Source organism: Stereum hirsutum, assembly GCF_000264905.1.
Source record: "Stereum hirsutum FP-91666 SS1 unplaced genomic scaffold STEHIscaffold_4, whole genome shotgun sequence".
NCBI classification, from domain to species: Eukaryota; Fungi; Basidiomycota; class Agaricomycetes; order Russulales; family Stereaceae; genus Stereum; species Stereum hirsutum.
Window position 1 is genome coordinate 1,368,422 of NW_006763134.1, and position 18,481 is coordinate 1,386,902.

The following is an 18,481-nucleotide window of genomic DNA, read 5'->3' on the forward strand; positions in this document are numbered from 1 at the left end:
ATGCAAAAAATCGCCATCACCGTCCTCTCGCTTGCCAGCTGAGCATAGAACAGATATGTTGCCCCAGTTAGCATGTAACCATATGAGCAGTAGCAGTGTCATTGGATACACAAAGCTTCTTGTCGCCAGTTCCTGTCAGATGGCTATGACACCGGTGAAGCCAACACGAAGGGAATGGCATCTAGAGCAGTTCTTGAGTAGTTCCAGAACATTAGGTTGAAGAGAAAGTTGCGCGAGCTAATCATCGGAGCATTGAGCAGACCAAAAGACTATCAATGATTGGATAGATGGTGCGTGAAGGCAAAATTGACTACGCAGCGCCCTGATAGGAGTTGTCGCCTGTGTCCCCTTGCCCCAAGGAGGTGTCGCCACCCATCCCTCCTTCCCAGGATCATGTGATCCTGTCGCGCCGTCGCCTAACTGCAGAGACGTACAGTAATCGTAAACGGCCTCCTGGATCAATCATGATGCGGACATTTAGATAAATGACAATATCAGCGTCCAGAGTCCCAGATATCGAGGCGCTAACATGGGCGCCACATTCGCCACGCTGTTTGGCCTTATTTGCTCCTCAACACGCGCCACAATTACGGGGGTTGGAAAGACCTTGCTAAGCAAGCAAGGTAATTCTCCGTCGAGCGTATATGGCTAGTCTCTAACCAGACCTTATATAAGCGATGAAGAAGAAATCATTATATAAGGTCTGTTCCAATTACTGGGACTTTGGCGGGGCGACCCCGAAAGACCATATAAGGAAATTCCTGGGTCTCATCGTATCTCTCGGTTCGGCGCCACACGCAATGGTGGCACGGCCGAGTTGCGCAGGTTTTTCGTTTCTGCTCCTTGTGTACCATATTTTATTCCATCCTTTTCATCGTCACCATTTTTGTTCGGGATGTCTATACTGAATTGACGAGGCAGGATTCTTTTTATGACAGCTTCAAATGCACTCTTCGTCTGCAGAAGCTGCAAACCCCACTTGATCAATGTAACTTTTCGATGTTCTCTTCCGCGAAGGGCCTAGTGAGCTAATATACGAGGAGATTTTCCTGCGCCTCAAGGCATTTTAGACTCAGAACGACCGACGTGAGCGAAGCCTGAGAGCGGGCGCATACAGAGGTGGGCAAGCAATGCCACAATAATCAGGGGCCACAGTGGCGGAAAGGAGCAGAAGCGCAAGCCTCGCTTGCAGATACTTAGCCTGCCACATATATTCATAAGAGGATGAACATAATCCAGCGCAAATCGTGAGGCTGGTTCTGTAAACGCCATTGAGTGTATGAACTCAAGAAAGTTGCTGGGCCTGAGTTAGCATCGAGGTCGACATTGTACTACCATAGCCTAGTATACTTATTCGTGTAAGAGTAACGAGTCGAGACATGATGTGAAATTTACCAGACTATGGTTATAGGAGATACAGGGACACCTCTACTCAGAGAAAATTCAGAACAGGGATGGAAACGAGACGAGACGAAGACACGAAGTCTGTGAACGCCTCTTGCGCCCCCCATAGTTATCGCTTCGCTTAGATGAGATCAGGGCTTTCGCGTTATCATGAATTTCCATATATGGTCTTTGGGGGTCGGCCCGCCAAAACCTCCCGAATTGGACAAGACTAGTATATGGCTATGTGGCGGTGGCGCTCTTGGATGTTATACTCCGAGTGTCAAACGACATAGGGATAAGCAAAAGCATCCAGAACTCATATACGACAGCACATAGGCGTACGATGGCTCTGTCTACACAGTACTCGAAACCCGTGCAGAGTCAAACCAAAAGAACTCCCTTAGCTCGTGAGTCTTCAGTTCAAGTCTGGCATCCTCCTGACCGCCTTGCCCTCGTTCCGTGCGTGTACGACGAGTTTCTCCAGTACCGAGGAATTAGCCCAACGTTCCGGAGGTGCCCTTTTCTTCGTTGCCCAGTAATAGATGTCCCAGTCTGGTTCGTCTAGGAGCTATGGGCAGGCGGGCGGTAGGCAAGGACGAGAGACGAACAGGAACAGAGAGTAATGCCAGCGCATTAGCTACAGCACACCACAAGTCAAACAGCGAAGGCCCAACAAACCTTATCATACTCCCTCAACTCCGCCTCCTCCATCCCGCCCAACCACTCCCTCGCAAACGTGCTCAACAACAAATCGCTCTCCAGTGTTCCCCTTTTCCGGCTCTGATAGACTAGCCTCGCGCGCATGGTCGGTACGGATTCGTTTGGGCGTGGAAGGGGCGTTGGGGGCGGGATGTCGGAGGGTGTTGTTGTTGAGGCGAGGTGTTCTGGGCTGTGAGGGAGCGGCCAGGGATCTTTTGGGAGGGGTCGGGTTGTGTGCAGGGTTCGAGCGGCGGTGGAGGGGACGATTCGGAGAGAGTTAGAAGGTTTGGCGAAGTGCAGAGAACGAAGAGAGCGGGAAACGTGGCGGAAAGACATGGTCATTTTATTGACTGTTGGTGTTGGTGGTGAGATGTACAGTGATATTTATTCGAGATGTACGATGGCAAACGGTGGCACTTGCACACGTGGGAATCTATTGTCCGACGGGTGGCACAACTTGCGGGTAAACGCGAACTTGAGAATTGAGGCGCAAATCATCCTTGCTTTGAGATCGTTTTGTGACCCTTCCCGTACCCAAAGGCCTCTCCATACTTGATCGCTGACCGTGGCAAATAATAATTATCGGTACACGAAGGCTTTCTGAGGTAAGTAGTCACAGATGATCCTTGCCCCGAGTCGGCGTCGATCTGGATGTTGCCTTTGGGAGACTGAACCTGAATCCATCCATCACCTTCAGCTGGACCTCTCGACATCGCTCATCATTGCTATACATGATCTTCTCTGCGGGTATCAGTATCGCAGCCAAGTTTGTTGATCCTCGGCCTGAAACCGATGCTTTTTAGGATTGTCCTCGGTTCACAGTAACTTTCCTGGCTTTCCTGGGATCTCTAGGCAACGGGATCTCATATCACCTCAATATTTCTATGTTCGAGTATGCAGATTTCACGACGCCACTGGCAGTGCGTGACATACTTATATACTCTCTGTCACAACCCGACCGTATTCAAAAATACCTGTACAGCGTTACTTCCCGCCTAGCGATGCATTTCCTACGGACGAAGTCCGACACCATCAACATCAACAAAGTTTGATACTACTCATGTCCTCCGGGAGTTCCGATAGCGACAATCCGACTGCTATGCCTCAGTTCGTCAAGTCATTCAACATGGTGTAAAGCCATAGAGGACGCAATATGACCATCTCCACCGGGGCTGGCAAATCACCCAAGAGATCCCATCCACCTCGGAGGTTCGACGATGACGTACCCACGACAGTGACGGCGAGACTGGAGGGCCCGCCAGATGCACGCACAGAGGACCAAATCTTCATTTTGTGCCCAGATCTGACCTCAAGGCCCCCAAATATCTCAGTACAAGATCAACGTACTTACCTTCCCAAGGCTCGTCTGCATTTCTTTTTTCCATTGTGACTCTTATTGCGTGAAAACATATCTAAAGCTAGGTCGACGCCACAATGCATCAAGCCGATGCTTCTCCTGATGCCTACGTACGCTTCGAGGCGCTGCTGCGGTCAGCGAAGCAAGAAACCTGACACTCCAACAAACTCACAGAAGACATCAGTGTACTGGAGTTCTCTCTCTGTCCTGGTAAGGAAGACACTTATACTTGGTGGTGGAAGAATACTGTGAAGCAGCACTGTGTGATGAATTCTAGAGCTATGCATGCGTGACCGAGGGGCCACCGCAATCCTGATGTCCATTCTAGTAATCTCGTTATCTTCCACAGGTTCGACGTCTTGTCGTATTATGGAGAACCTGCATCCATAACGACGAGACTTGTGTTGTGCGCTATGTCCATTAGAACCTATAAGGGAGCTTCCTTTTCCTCGTAGCCGTGCGAACAGAGTCCGATACTGTCGGAGCAAGCCACAAGAATGAGAGGGAGAGAGAGGACGCAGTCAACTTGGCTGTCCCTCTTACAAAGCTATGTCACGCCCCCAGCCGCTAACATTATTATGGTCTGAATCACCATTGCTGTGTCCTGACATCGAACTCATAGATAACTTATAACTCAACAAAAAGCGCTGTTTTGTTCTGGACGTATATAATAGAGATGCTGTCTCTCTGCGGCTTCATTTCCAACGCTCAAGCCCTCCAATCATGTCCACTACCGAATTTAGTGCAGACTTCGATGAATACGCCAACTTATCTTGTAATTTGCTAGTGTGTCGGATGAGATTCCACACCATGCTTCTAGTCATCTACCCTGTCCTCGTTGTGTACGCATTCACATTTGCCGATATCCAAAGTGTCTTTGGTGCCGCATTACTTGTGATTATTCTATTGTTGTTAGCTTGGTGAGTCGTTCAGATATATTTTCTACGTTCGTGACAACTCTTACAGCTATGACCCTATTTTCAGTGACTGGATCACTCTGCATAGACGAGTGCCTGCCATCTTGTGGATAGCCATCGATGTGGCTCTGGTGGGAACCTTGATCGTACTCTGCACGATTGGTGAGCTCTGCCTTCGCATAGACTCCTGTGCACATTTACGGCTTACAAAAAATTACTTGTAGTCGATTCTGATGACTCTTGGTGGGATGCCGACTATTACATTGACCTGCCACAGGACCTCAATGTCTGGCAGCAACTCGCCTGGGCTTCATACCCATTCTTCTATACTACACTCTGGATCCCGAGGGTTGTCGGGGGCCTCTATGTCATATACTTATTCACCATGTCCTGTCGAAACTGGAAGATCGATGGCCATCCATTCAGACGCTTCTTTGCAACGCAGACAACACTATCGTCGCCGAGACCTCGAGGCTCAGCGCCCTTACGATGGATTGCGGGAAGGCGGCGCAGCGAGGAGGAGAAGCACGCAGTCAAGCAGAAATGCACTCAAGCCTTCTTTAGATATTCCTTGTTTCGAAAACACCCGTAAGCCCTTGTGTCACTAATACCTGTCATGCGAGCACGAGTCCTGATGTAACTGACACTTCGCTACAATAGATTCGAGCCTGCTCTCCTAGGGATTGTGCGCGGACTAGTCGCAATGTGGGCCACACTAGGACTCCTAGGCTACCTAGTTTTCCTCATTTACCAGCAGCAAACAACGGCAAGCAGTACAAGCACTATCAACAGGTCACTGGTTTCCATCGATGCGTCCGGTTGGGACGAAACCATTAAACAGTGGGTCTACCTCGGCTACGATGTCTCCGATATATTCGTAGTGCGTGTATAAATTATCTCTTCCTATTTTGCCTGTGCACTCCCGAGTCTGACTTTCTTGAACTGCTTTGAAATTGTCCTCCTCTACTCATTTTAGGAAACAACTTCGAGCGAATTGGAGGGAAAGATCACTATTCAATTGAATGGTGTCAGTAAACCCCCTAACGATTGCAACGGAACCACGGCGAATTGGTCGCTTCCCCCGTACTCTACCATAGACTGTCTATACCTCTCTTATATCGGAAATGAGCCTCTATCTGTTTGGATACTTGGTTCCATCGGTGGCAAGCAGGATGAAGTTTTCCCAGTCGCCCGTAACTACACAAGCCCATTCACTCTCCAACCGAATACGCATGTAGTAGGTTCGGTAACAGTGACGAAGAGAGAGTATGGGAAAACAAAATGGTTCGCTTATACCCCACGTGAGCCTCCCTTTCTCTTGAGGCATTCCTCCGATTTACTTATCGAAGTTTGTAGGCACAAACTCCCCGGATATCAGCACATTTGCGTCAAATACTTCGTCGATGAATCTGAATACCTCACTTCCTGCTTCGACGGAGTGGATCATATCAGAAGAAATTGTTCACACCTCGATCGCAGGAGAAGCACTCAAAATCATATCCACCATTGGTGGTATTCACGTCGTCGTCAACGGTATATTCTTCGTCATATTCGGCAGAAGCCTTCTGGCTGTGCTCTTTGGTATGTCTGTTTAAGACCTGACGCTGAATACAATCGACGACCGATGCTAAACTCTGGCTCCTTTCAGGTGGAAAGCCACTCTCCCCGTTTGGGGTCAGTGGGCTCTTTCCTTCTTTCAGAGACAGAATACACAAACATTATCCTGTGATGGAGGATGATTTGAAAGCAGGAGGAATGGCGAGTTTCGTTGAGGAAGTGGCAATGGATATTGGTGTCCTTCGGGTGCCAAAAAGACGGCCAAATGTTCAATCTTCATCCGAGGCAACCGTGTCCAACAATAGCGCTGAGATGCAGCCTCTTAGAGTACCAGGTGAAGTTATTGAGCGGTTTGGGGGAACGGCCTAGGTTACCCCTACTTCGAGGAAGAGGACAATTTAGTTAGCTGGGCTCAAAGTCTATCGAGATGTCCGTCAGAATGTAGAGACGATCATGACCGTTTTCTCTACGTATTTACAGACCGTCAGACTTTCTCCACATGGTGTCCTTTCTTCAAGTTTCCCCCATTTTCATCTTCTAATCTATAGTTAATAGCCGGACGATTTCCCTTTCACTTTGACCTAGCCTTATGTCTCCTGGCGTCGGGTTTACTCTACGGCTCTCAGACTTTGTGACCTTGGACTACAACACATACTCGTCCCCTATGGTCCTATATGTTATTGCATTTTCACTGTTTATGGTGTGATTCTTAAGTTTGAAGCTCGTTGTTTGCGGCAGAGATTGTCCACAAAAAAAAATGCCCAGCCCTATTTTGGTAGAATAAACTTGCAGAAAAGGCAATCCTAAAGGTATGCGACCTTGTCACGCAAGAGTGCTGCAAGGTCGAGGTCCATGATGAGCGTCAAGTGCATTATATGGTATCGGTATGATTGAGATTGAGCCGCCAATGTCCATAAGTCTCCCATAAATACAAGTCGTCATCAACTCCAGCCCACCAAATTAAACACCCACAAGTCACAAGTCACAACTCCCCTTCCTCCCTCTTATCCCTCCCAGCCTCCTCTCCCTTCAGAATATTATCATGCCTACTCAACAACAACCTCCTAACCCACCCGCCCACCGGAAACTCCTTCTCCCACTGATTATGTAGATGCACCGCAAAAGTCTTCCCCAGTACCCCGTCCAGCCCGCCGCCCTCCTCCCTCCCCAACCCCTGTGTCCACTTCCCATTACTCGGATCCGATTCGAAAGGGTCCGGCAGTCGGTTATCGAGACGACATGAGCGTCCGTCGCTGAAGCAGAAGGGTAGGATTTTGAAGGGTGGGATGGATGAGTGGACAAGACGACGCCAGAGCTTGAGGTAGAGGAGGGAGCCCCAGTCTGTCGAGGAAGGTTTCGGTGCAGGGGAAGTTGCAATTAAGTGGAAGGCTTCGCAGAGGTAGGGTGATTGGGCGTGGAAGTGGAGGAGCGCGCCGTTGAAGGGAGAATATATTTTGTCTGCAGTGGGCCACATTATCGTCATGAATACCAGGGCATGCAACGTTATATGATGGTGTGTATGAAATGAAAGAAGACGTACCGTAGCAGTCCCACTGCGTGACGAACTCGTGCTCCAGCAGCGGGGTAAGATCCCTCGTCAACAGACTATCCATATCAACCCAAACCCCTCCGTCCTTCCACACGACCAACAACCGAATAAGGTCACCGTCCGTCCACGCCTTCTCATCACTACTCCTCAACAACTCACTGCCCTCCAATTCCGTCCCAACCGCCAACTCCCTCACATCCGCCACCCTCAACTCTAAAGACTCCGGATACCTGTTCAGAAAATCGTCCAATATCCGATTCGGTTTTTCCGACGGTGACAGCGGTCCGTTCGACCACAGCACAAGCTTCGACCTCTCCAGCGGCTGAGTAGCGAAAAACGACTTGAGCATATGTGCCTGTCGTTCCCCGAACGGCGCTAGGTCCGTCCTCCAATACGAATGGAAATGCGTCCTTCCTTCTTGACCGGTCTCGAACCTCGATGGAGAGGAAGGGCTCGACCGTACTGTCCCTGCGAAATCGTAACAGTCCATCCCGAGCTTCAAGGACACGCCCGCCTGCACCTCGTTCGTCTTCGGACCATAGATGTTCCTACTAACATTATACCGCTCGCTCACCCTCCCTTCGTCAAAACAACCTCCTAGAGATCCTACGGGTAGAATCTCCTTCTGTATCCATGCTTTTTCGTAGAACGCGAGCTCGATGTGAGGCTCCCATATCAATAAGCTCACGAATACGACTGTGACGAGTAATGGGACGACGACTTTGACGATGGACAAGATGACGCGGGGTCGGAGGAGTGATTGTAGCGTGTTCGTTATTGATTGTGATTGTGCAGTCGCTCGGTTCCACCTGAACCGCCGTCGGTCGTGGTCACGGTCATGATCATGATCCCGGTGTCGTCGTGATGAGAAGGGTGGCGGTGGTGAAGATGGCGATGAAGGCGAGGGCGTGAGTTGTCGATGGAAAATATCGGTTATCGGAGACGTAGTGGCCGTCGTCAACGATGGTGATTTAGATTTGAAAGTGGATGTGGAGGAGGATGAGCGGAGACGGGGTGTGGACGAGGAGGAGCTGGATGTGGCGTACATTGGCAATCGTGAGTATTCGCCTCGGGACATGGCTGTCGCTCACGGTGACGCTTTGCGCTCTCTTAAGCTAGTCTTCGGAGAGCCAACGAATCCGGATGTGCGTCGACAAAGATCTCCAGGTGGATATTTGAGCGTGGAATAGCCTCCCGTACTGTCGGGTTTGGTTGAGGCCCGTAAAGTGAAGAGGTCGCTGAGATTTGTCGGGATATTGGGCGTGGCTATTGACCTCTGATGGTTGTACGCTTGAAGAAATTCCTCAGATATCGTTCAGCTAGCAGAATAGGTCGAGCATAAGGTATAAGAGGCAGGAGAGGATGAGCGTCCGACGCCAATGAAACCACGAATCACGAACTGTCGTCTCCCGAAGCGCGTCTTGCATGTGTGGCTCGCTTCGCCGGCAATTGCCACCGAGCTGCAGATGGACGCCACGCGTTGTCGTTCGCGGTCCTCATTTTCTTACATTTTGCGAGACTGAGTACTGCGTAGGTCCAAGTCGCTCGCGAAGTACTCATACGAAAAGAACTGTATGTTCAAAATCATGAACCGGCTGCAATCCTTGATGGGTCACACGAATTTCGGAGGCTCTTAGCTCGCAACCCAAAAATAGCGCCACACGTGCCACGCAGGCATGCATCATTTCATGAACTTTCGCACCAACGCGACAACAGCAACAACAACAAAGAGCCCGGACGGACAAAGGATGTAGGAGGGGTGTAAAGGGTACGTCGGCGGCGGGATGAGACATAAGGTAGGCGACGAGGGGGGACAAGAGGTAGACGACGGGGTGGAACAGGGGTAGGTAGGTGACGGAGTGGAAGAGGAGGTAGGTGTGGGCGAAGGGGTGGAGGAGTGGGTAGAAGGGATTTCAGAATGGGACCTTACGGTAAGGATATACAGTAAGTTGGGAACAAGTATCAATCTGAGTCAAGATGTCAATGAACCGTACTAGTCCGGTGAGAACGTCGATGCGGTCAAAGGGATGTGGAGTGTGGAGGAAGTTTGGGTGTGGCAATCAGTAGGCCGAGTCAGGTTATTCGTAACGTTGGAGGGTGGGGGGCAAGGACAGCGGATATAAAGAGGAAGAAACGACAGCAAGAGCAAGTCGAGATAATAAGAATTGGATGGACGGACGGTTGGTTGGATGGAATGAAGAAAGAGAGATACGAGAGCAAATTCGAATTCAAACAAAAAGGGAAGGAAAGGAACAAAAATGGGGAATCCGAATCTGAATACCAGCAGTTACACTCGAGAGTAGTAAAGATGGCGAGAGAGGTGTCGATGCGGTTGAGTTATGTTGGAGATTGATCATTGTAGTACAATATAGCAACCAGGAGTTAAGCTTGGAAAGGGTGTTGGATGAGGCAGGGTAAAGGAGATTGGACAAGAGGGTAGATGCGGAAGTCCACAGCTGGTAACGAGAACGAGATGTCTTGAGCGTTTGGGAGTGTAAAAGCCGAGGCGAGGGCTAGGGTACCGGTATAAACAGAACAGCGCACATGAAAAAGACGAATGGAAAAACTCTTCGAGATGATGCTATAACGAGAAAGGAAGTTGAATGAACGAAAGCATGCCGACCTCATCGGCAACACACCACAAACAATCAGCCCTCCTCAGCTCCTCTCCCCTGCACTGACTGGACAACACTGCTCAACGATTCGTCGACGACGACAACAATCACCGTATCTTTCTTTGGCCTCAACGCCGAACCCACCCTTCTCATCGCTGAGTAACAGGGACCTGGCCCCTGTACCCTGCATTCGCACCCGCAGGATACGACTGCCTATTCCCGGCCGCTTGAACTGCCTGTCCATTAGGCCTCCCCGCCTGTCCATTCGTCTGGTACACCGCCTGCTGCTGCTGCTGCTGCTGAGCCGCCTGCCTAGCCTGAGCTTGAGCCTGAGCTTGAGCCGCTGCCTGCGCCCTCTGAGCAGCCACCTGCTGAGGCGACAACACTCCCTGCTGCTGCTGCTGCTGAGGTGGCCCGGCCGTCGGTTGTGGTTGCTGTTGTTGTTGCGCCTGCGGCTGGCCCGTCTTTTGTCCTGCCCTCGATGTCTCGTCCGCCGTCGCACCCGGCGCCACATATAGCCCTTTATCAATCGTCTGCGGAATGGGCTGAATCTCCGTCCCCAGCTCCTGCTCGATCTTGTACAAGTTGAACCTGTCCTCATACGTGACCAGATTAATCGCGAGACCGAGATGTCCGAATCGTCCCGAACGACCGATACGGTGGAGGTAAGTCTCTGAGTTTTTGGGGAAGTCAAAGTTGATGACGACGTTCACGGCTTGAATATCGATACCGCGAGTGAGAAGGTCAGAGCAGACGAGGTTCCGGCAGACACCGTTGCGGAAGTCGTGGAAGACCCTGTTCCGGTGTGATTGAAGCATTTTGGCGTGCGAGTAGAAACAGGAGTAGCCGAGCTCGGTCACTTTTTTAGCGAGGAGTTCGACACGATTGGTCGAGTTGCAGAAGATGATGGACTGGTTGATTTGGAGCTATAGGACGGGTTCGAAGAATATTCAGGAAACGTAGCAGAGGGAGGTCAAGAGCCCAGCACCAACCTTGGAGAATAGGGTATTTAGGCAATGCACTTTTTGCCGTTCTTCGACGAAGGCATAGTACTGGGTGACACCACGTAGTGTAAGTTCTTCCATGAGGTTGATCTCGTAGGGGGACTTCATGTGCTTATCCTATAAAAAGAACACGTCAGAAGACCCAACATCAACCAACGAAGACGACGCCTACCTTGAAATCCTTGACGATGAGGGGGAAAGTGGCAGAGAAGAGCATGACTTGACGTTCCTTTGGAAGATACGCCAACAATTGCTCCATCACAGGCGAAAACTCGGGCGATAGCAGCTTATCTGCCTCGTCCATCACGAAGACCGGACACTCGCTCAAATCCGCCACATTCTTCCCCGCCAAGTCCAATATACGACCAGGCGTACCCACCAGCACGTGCACTGTCTCTGCCAACCTCATAATATCGTCTTTCAGCGTCGTACCACCGGTGGTCACCATGACCTGCACGCCCATATGCTTTCCCAAAATCTTACAGACCTGGCTCGTCTGAAGCGCGAGCTCACGGGTGGGTACGAGGAGGAGTGCCTGGATCTTGTTCCTACTAACGTCTACTTGTTGGAGGGATGGGATGACGAAGGCCGCGGTCTTGCCCGTGCCGTTTTTGGCGCGGGCGAGGACGTCGCGTTTGGCGAGGGCGATGGGGATGGCTTCTTCTTGGATGGGGGAGGGTCTTTCGAAACCGGCTTCGAAAATTCCCATGAGGAGTTCACGGCGGAGGAACATGTCCTCGAATTCGATGCCCTTGAGAGCTTTCACATCTTCGGTTTGCGGTCGGTCATCGCGGGGTGGTGGACGAAGACCGGCGCGCCAGTTGCCATTCTGTCTGTACGAACAGAAATGGGAATTAGTAACTAAGACCGTTGAAGGAGAGCACATAGAGCTCACGAGGATGATGTTGATGGTGTTGCTTGTTGTTGGGTTGCTGGTTGAGACATTGGGGACGATGTTGGTTGAGGGTGAGGTTGGGGTGGTGGTCAGAAAAACGAGAACAAGGGTGAGTGATGTGAGAAGGTGGTGTTTGAGAGATTTAAGCGGAGATGAATTCTGGCTTCAGACAGATGGAGACCGATATGACACGAGACACGATGGATTGGACGGAAGACGAGAGGACTGTGTATGATTTGGGGTACGCCAACCACAGATGTGATCTTTGTTCGGGCTCGTGTGGGCAAAATTTAGGTGGCTTGGGCTGCTAAAAAGCTTGGTTGAGTATGATGAAGACCCAGGTAAAATCGAGAGAGTTAGAGGATTGTTTGTTGTTGACAGTTGATGCTGGTGAATACGGGACGGTTGGATGGATGTTCGGCAGGAAAAGGACGAGGTCGAGCACGGACGACGACGCGCAGAGCCCCGCGTGCCTTCGGGAATAGGCGGCGCTTCAATTTAGAAACGTCATTGTGGCCCAACTCTCTTTCAACTCCCTCCCTACAAGGACACCTAACTGCTCATCAGATATTATATGTCGGGTACTCAGCGCGCAGTGCAGTCCCATCTTGAGCGCATCGTCAAACAGCAATAGTTCTCGACGTTACTCTGTGTTTTTTTCAGCGTTTTCTTTCTCTTAGTCTGGTTTGGTCTAAGGAACATGATAAATTTATACTCGTGTGCGTTGCCAGAACCCTTGTAGCTCTCTCCGACGCTCCTCGTCAAGACGCCGGACGAACATGGTGACCGACGACGGTGATTTAAGACAGAGGTCGTTCAAAAGCGACACACTCACGTGACGCTCTGCCAGCCAAATTTTGTCGGGGGAAACTTGAGCGTCAGATCCCACTTTTTTGAGACACGTTTCGCAAAATAGGTAACCGTAGAGTTGTTGAGAATAATTTTTAAAACAACTTGTTGGTTGGCGATTAGCGCAAAACTGGCGGGAGGAGTCACGTGAGGGTGTCGCTTTTGTGTCTTAAGGTGGCGCCGGCTTTTCCCGAGGTCATCCCAGGAACGCAGTTCGCATCTTGTCTCATCTTGTACATTCGTCTCGTTTCTTACTGCGACGCATTGACCTTTTTCACTTATACCGACGCGATTCAGCGTGGTTGTCAACTAGATATGCCACACTCCAAAGCGTACTGGACAAATGACATCGACGAGAATCCAGCTCGTATTGTGGATATCTTCAATACAATGTTTGACACTACGGACTCGGAGAGTTGGTTGGAAAGTCCGTTTGGCTCTGAGGTAGGTAGCTGGTACATACCAAATATGTTATATTCTTCGTGTACTGACAACTGGTGCTAAGAACGTTACCAGCTTAATCCTTGCTGTACGCAACACCATGGTGCAAGGACATCCCTCTGTTCGGTGGGGGCGGCTGATAGAAGCAGGTATGACGGACGCCATGTGTCGATGTGTGGTCAAAGCCTATAGTGGCTCGTGGCCATGGCACATGGTTTACGACGAAGATGTGAGTATCGGCTCTGCTTGTTCTTGCTCTGTTTGGTGGTAAAGCTGATAGTGCACTACCTGTCATAGAAACCCTCGGATTTTGCACTATTTTTGGAGCTGTTAGCGCTAGTAGTTGTCCACATCAAGCAGTTTCCTTCTCCAACCAAGGATCTATGTCTTCATTCTCTAGAGCGAAACTGGAATGAATTAGTTCTTCGGGCAAGTTTGTTCCCCGCTCATGCTGAGCGCTCACGCTGATGTGTTTACGCCAGCTTGAGAATGACCCTTGCAACATGATGAAACCAGTCGAAATGTATGCAGGAGAGCGTGCCAGCTTCTCGGACGTACTCATAAATATTCTTGTGATACATCCGGACTTCGCACGGTCAGTCTAACTCTCTTTTTATGACGACCATACCCTTGCCCGTCTGACGCTAATATACATAGAACCGTGGATGCGCCTAACGATCTCACCATCTCTTTTCTGATGCGTTGTCTCATGCATTCCGTGGCATACCTAGATTTCAACAAATGTGTCTTGGCATTAACAGCCCTCATCGACCCAGTACCCCCGACACTCAGGCTCATGTTTGCCTATCGCCTGGAGCACCCACGACCCCCAGATATCATTGCTCGCATGCAACGCGGAATCCCTGGCCGATCGTTCGCCTCCTTCTTCACGCACTACTTCAGTAAAATCTGCGGCAACAACATCAACTACTGCACTGAACTGCTGTGCGCACTCATCGAACACGCTTCGTGGGTCTCTCCATCCGACAGAGACTTCCTCCATGATCTGGCCAATCATACCATCGCTTTTGAACTACTATTTAAGATATTGAGGACCTCTGGAGATGACTTGAAGGAATGCGGGGACACGCCGGATCGTGCAATAGTGCCCATACTCATCCTGATGAGAATATGTGCAGAAAATACCAACGAACGCGACCTTATGCGTACTTGGTTTCGTTTGGATGTCTTCAGTGCGCTGGAATTGGCACTGACTCAACATGGACGAGATGTCACACGCGTATACGGTAAGTGCTCCATCCACCATCCAATTCTCTCGTGTCAGCGTTCTGCATTCTTCGGGTTTCCCTACGTCTGACTCGGGAATCAATCACTTATAACACGTAGCTTTGGTGGCCGTCGTTTTCAGTAAAATCTTCCAAATCGTCAAGAACACTCCATCCCTCCTCTCCATCACCCGCCCCCACTTTCCACGTCCACGTTTTTTGCGAACCTGTCTCGACATGACGTTTCTTCACAAGGACTTTCTTTCGCGTGAATTGCATGGACATGACCCTACATATTACAAACCGCTATATTGGATGTGGATCCTCGTCTATCATCTCGAACAGTTAGCTTCCATCGACCGTCAATGCTCGAGACGGGGATGCCGGAATCGACGGGTTTGGAGATGCAGAGCATGTAAAAGCGTGGGATATTGTGGGGCCGAATGCCAGTCGAAGTGCGTACCAGTCTCCCATGTTTCCATATCTCCTAATTTTTGTCGAAGAGGATGTAGGCTGATACGTATGGTGGCGTTAGCCACTTCATGTCACGCCGCATTCAAATTTTTCTTGACTCAAAAATAGGATTTCTGGGTTCAGAAACCCCCATTCCAGAGTAAATCTGCCATTCCGAAGTCAGGGGAATTTCCTAACCCTAACCTTAATCAAGCGGCGAAATTCTCGTCAAGGCACTGCACCAGTCCCTATTGGTACCAGGGAGATATCATGCAAATGACACCCATCTGACTCTAAGTAACTGTAGAATCACGAGAATCTTACTCCACGAGCCTTCAAACACCGTTGCAAGAAGGTTCAAGGCTGTCACCGGGCCACAGTGGCGAGCGGCAGAGATCGTAGTGGTGACATTGCATTCCAAATATGGGAATGTCACGCGCACGTGATGTGACAAACGGCGAAATTTCTCTGACAAAATCCCCCCCGGAGAATTTTTAAAAAGTGCTCCGACCATTGTCTAGATATCATCCCTAGGGTTCTGTATATGCAACAATAAGTCATGAAACCCCCGAATGAGTGTTCCATTCAGGAAATGGTTCCATGGCACAAGGCTTGCCACGAAGTGGCTAACGCCACCATACTGACTTGACATCTCCCTTTCGGCCCCTTTTCAGAGATTGGCCCGAACATCGTCTATGCTGTGGTTTCCGGGGCATCCGCATTCCGGAACCCAACGAGCACGAGGATGATTACCCGATGTTACCGTTGCCGCAGAGGCTACCCTTTCGGCTTGAAGCAGTCCTACCGCTTTCTTCGCTGGCGGCTTTCGAGTCGCTGAGACCCGGCGTGCATGAATAATGCGGACGTGGTATTTGCTATGTTGCTGTTGGCGAAGCTTTCTTCCCTCTTGTTGTACTCATGACTGCCTAATGATATACCTTTGTGACTGTTTGGTTTGAGTCCATTCAATCATGGATGCTGCACGTATCGGAGGAACCCCCGCAAATTTGCTGAGAGGAGTTCCGTGGTACGGATGGATTTTGTGAGCGGGTTCGACAATCCGCTACGTCTCAGCCAAGCCAGGTCAATGCGCAGTACCAAACTACGGGTTTGATTCTTTGCGCATCGAGCCCAAGGCTCGTAATAACTTATCATGGTGGTCACGGTGAATCAGCTTTGGTCGTCGTCCTTGGCCTCGTTATACAAAGGCCTTTTTAGCTTCGTCTACCATAGATTGTAGCCAAATTTGATCCTCGCTATGCGTTCAACTATTTACACTGATGTTTCTGTTTCTCTGGCTCAACCGGTTCGCTTCCTTCGTATTTCATTACATTCAGAGAGCATTATGAAGGCGTAGTATTCTGAAGCTCCTATGGGCCACAATTACACACCCTCACAATTACGGAAATTGTTACATGGGCATGAGCTACTATTTTACAACATGGATTTCTGCCACTACCCTCCGTAGAACTAGAACCAAAGGTCGCCCATTAATCATTTTTTACATTCGAGCTTGTGTCGCTTCCAGTCCCTAGACACAGTACAACCCACATTTTAGCTCTGGACGCATATCATCGCTTGTCCCATATGAATAAAAGACGTACGATTTCTGGCACGCAGGACCGTGATACACGACAGAAGCGCATCTCTGACACTTCCTCATACCACCAATCTGTTCCACATTCCTCAAGTCGCAATACGCACTGGAGCATTCCTTGTTACGCTTCCATTTTGCGTAGATGGACGCGTCGCCGGCGAGTTGTACCTTGGCGGCCAACGCGTCGATGACCTTCAATCTTGCGGCGCCGGTCGGTCCAAGGGCGCGCAAAGGGGTGGCCGTGCGGATGTAGAGATGCTCCATTTGGGTGCGGCAGGCTTTGGTGAAGGGAGAGGGCTGTGAAGCTGGTTGATTGTCGAAGTCAAGCATGCTAGAGAGCCTCCCGAAGAATAGAAACCAAGGATCTGTTTTCAGCGTTAGCATTTGTAATGATGCGCGTAAAGCTTTCGGAGATTGTTACCAGAGTCGTCTCGTTCAGCGGTGACAAGTCCGAGACAGGCCATCGCGAGGACTTTGGGAGACTCTGTGATCATTGATCTTGCATTTGGAAGAGCAAAGAAAACGCTGAGAGGTGCAAGACAATGAGTCTCGCAGCAACGTATACGAGGATATTGAGAAGAGGAAGATCACAAACTTCATAATGGATCCGGACATCTTGTTGATTTGTCGCGTTTCGCTGGTAACACCGGTGGAGAGTTGCCGACAGACACCCTCCGCCATCGTCTCGTAGAAGCGGGCATGTGCAAAGGCCAAGGCTGTTGCCTCATCAACACCGAGGAAAAGCGAAACGAAAGTCAAATCGCTCTTCAGAGTCTCTGCGAGCGTGTTGGCGTCGGAGATCCTGCTTCCTACGCAGGAGATGATAGTGTCGATTTCCACCAGCTCCATGGCCCGCTTTACAGCGTCGTTGGGCCTGACCGCATGGATAGCTCCGTTCGTCAGGAGGACTCGCAATAGTTGGTAGGGGTCGTTGTATTGCTTGGGAGGGGCATCATTACTGGGAGGCTCTGAAGACATATATAGCCAGCAGTGCATGGCGAGAGAGAGCGACGTCTCGTCGTACATAGACCTGAGAGTATGCTCATCAGTACGGCAAACACTAAAATCGCTGAGATGAGGGTCAATATAATAGGCTTTACCTGGAATATCGCGGATCCGCGAAAACGGACCCCATAAAGCCCGCAACGAGGTCCCTTCGTGTGTTTGCAACAAATCCGGGCGGGAGCAGTTGAGGCAGGTCGCGAGAGATGACCGCAGAGATAGCCGAATAAGAGTCGCGGATTTCTCGTGCGACAGCACCCCCATCGCGAGACCCGGAAGCGCCGATGTGAGCAAGAATATTGTAGAGACCGAGCACAGGAGTCTCCCATCTACGCCTTGAGATCGTCATGAGGGGATTGACTGGGTGAGGCTCGTTATGGAATCTTTCCGAGGGGTATTGGCCTAGAGCATACTTGATAAAGATCTTGTGGGCTCCAGCTTGATATATCCGAGGCTCGAACACGGAAATGTTCGCGATTGCGAGGAGTAGCGGATTGTTTGGCCTGGTGGCACAGGACGCTTCGAGTTGGCGAACGGCAGTGTCAGGATCACGTTCGGCACGAATCATGGCCGCATTGCAGTCACATGAAGCGCAATCGCCTGGGACATAAGTACGGTGTCCACACGGAGAGCTCATGGTGTATGGAGAGATGAGAGTTCAAAGACCATCGACGCGACGCGACGCGGTGAGGGTCAAAAAGACATTGTTTTCCCCACCCGGCATTCGCCGGAGGTGCCACAACTTGCTCATGCAAACACGGCACAGGATGATGATCCTCTTCACAGAAATGAATGAAGATTAAATTATGCCGTATCAGAACCTATACTGTATTGCCTTTGTCCAGACGAGCTTGTATCTTGCGGAACGCATTTGGTTTCGGTTCTGCCCGTGCAGAAATCTGTTGGAAATCTGTATCCGGCGCCATGAGAGTCC

General features: G+C 50.3%; 7 protein-coding genes across 7 annotated transcripts; 2 read left to right on the top strand and 5 right to left on the bottom strand.

Moving 5' to 3' along the window:
- Positions 1-1,634: 1,634 nt before the first annotated feature.
- STEHIDRAFT_75894 (DUF339-domain-containing protein) lies at positions 1,635-2,398 on the bottom strand. Its single transcript, XM_007301550.1, has 2 exons — positions 2,065-2,398; positions 1,635-1,954 (listed from the first exon to the last, which is right to left on the bottom strand). The coding sequence occupies exons 1-2, from the start codon at positions 2,188-2,190 to the stop codon at positions 1,802-1,804; spliced, it is 279 nt and encodes a 92-aa protein (XP_007301612.1). The 5' UTR covers positions 2,191-2,398; the 3' UTR covers positions 1,635-1,801.
- Positions 2,399-3,067: 669 nt separating this feature from the next.
- STEHIDRAFT_119800 (uncharacterized protein) lies at positions 3,068-4,152 on the bottom strand. Its single transcript, XM_007301896.1, has 2 exons — positions 4,065-4,152; positions 3,068-3,652 (listed from the first exon to the last, which is right to left on the bottom strand). Exon 2 carries the CDS (start codon positions 3,373-3,375, stop codon positions 3,190-3,192), a length of 186 nt encoding a protein of 61 aa, XP_007301958.1. The 5' UTR covers positions 3,376-3,652; positions 4,065-4,152; the 3' UTR covers positions 3,068-3,189.
- Positions 4,153-4,252: 100 nt separating this feature from the next.
- On the top strand, positions 4,253-6,285 carry STEHIDRAFT_154732 (uncharacterized protein; the record flags this gene model as incomplete). The annotated part of the gene is made up of 7 exons (XM_007301897.1): positions 4,253-4,362; positions 4,427-4,521; positions 4,584-4,947; positions 5,020-5,239; positions 5,336-5,660; positions 5,716-5,940; positions 6,008-6,285. The coding sequence occupies 7 exons, from the start codon at positions 4,253-4,255 to the stop codon at positions 6,283-6,285; spliced, it is 1,617 nt and encodes a 538-aa protein (XP_007301959.1).
- A 613-nt stretch (positions 6,286-6,898) lies between these two features.
- On the bottom strand, positions 6,899-8,543 carry STEHIDRAFT_109324 (uncharacterized protein; the record flags this gene model as incomplete). The annotated part of the gene is made up of 2 exons (XM_007301898.1): positions 6,899-7,374; positions 7,457-8,543. The coding sequence occupies 2 exons, from the start codon at positions 8,541-8,543 to the stop codon at positions 6,899-6,901; spliced, it is 1,563 nt and encodes a 520-aa protein (XP_007301960.1).
- A 678-nt stretch (positions 8,544-9,221) lies between these two features.
- STEHIDRAFT_138140 (DEAD-domain-containing protein) lies at positions 9,222-12,385 on the bottom strand. The gene is made up of 4 exons (XM_007301899.1): positions 11,980-12,385; positions 11,257-11,917; positions 11,073-11,201; positions 9,222-11,006 (listed from the first exon to the last, which is right to left on the bottom strand). The coding sequence occupies exons 1-4, from the start codon at positions 12,027-12,029 to the stop codon at positions 10,230-10,232; spliced, it is 1,617 nt and encodes a 538-aa protein (XP_007301961.1). The 5' UTR covers positions 12,030-12,385; the 3' UTR covers positions 9,222-10,229.
- Positions 12,386-13,110: 725 nt separating this feature from the next.
- STEHIDRAFT_138141 (uncharacterized protein) lies at positions 13,111-14,950 on the top strand (the record flags this gene model as incomplete). Its single annotated transcript, XM_007301900.1, has 6 exons — positions 13,111-13,272; positions 13,334-13,498; positions 13,567-13,698; positions 13,752-13,864; positions 13,927-14,516; positions 14,617-14,950. Coding segments are annotated over exons 1-6 (1,461 nt in total), but the record flags the coding sequence as incomplete, so codon positions are not given.
- Positions 14,951-16,324: 1,374 nt separating this feature from the next.
- On the bottom strand, positions 16,325-18,207 carry STEHIDRAFT_166967 (uncharacterized protein). Its single transcript, XM_007301901.1, has 5 exons — positions 17,646-18,207; positions 17,141-17,575; positions 16,967-17,070; positions 16,553-16,910; positions 16,325-16,479 (listed from the first exon to the last, which is right to left on the bottom strand). Exons 1-5 carry the CDS (start codon positions 18,182-18,184, stop codon positions 16,443-16,445), a joined length of 1,473 nt encoding a protein of 490 aa, XP_007301963.1. The 5' UTR covers positions 18,185-18,207; the 3' UTR covers positions 16,325-16,442.
- Positions 18,208-18,481: the final 274 nt, after the last annotated feature.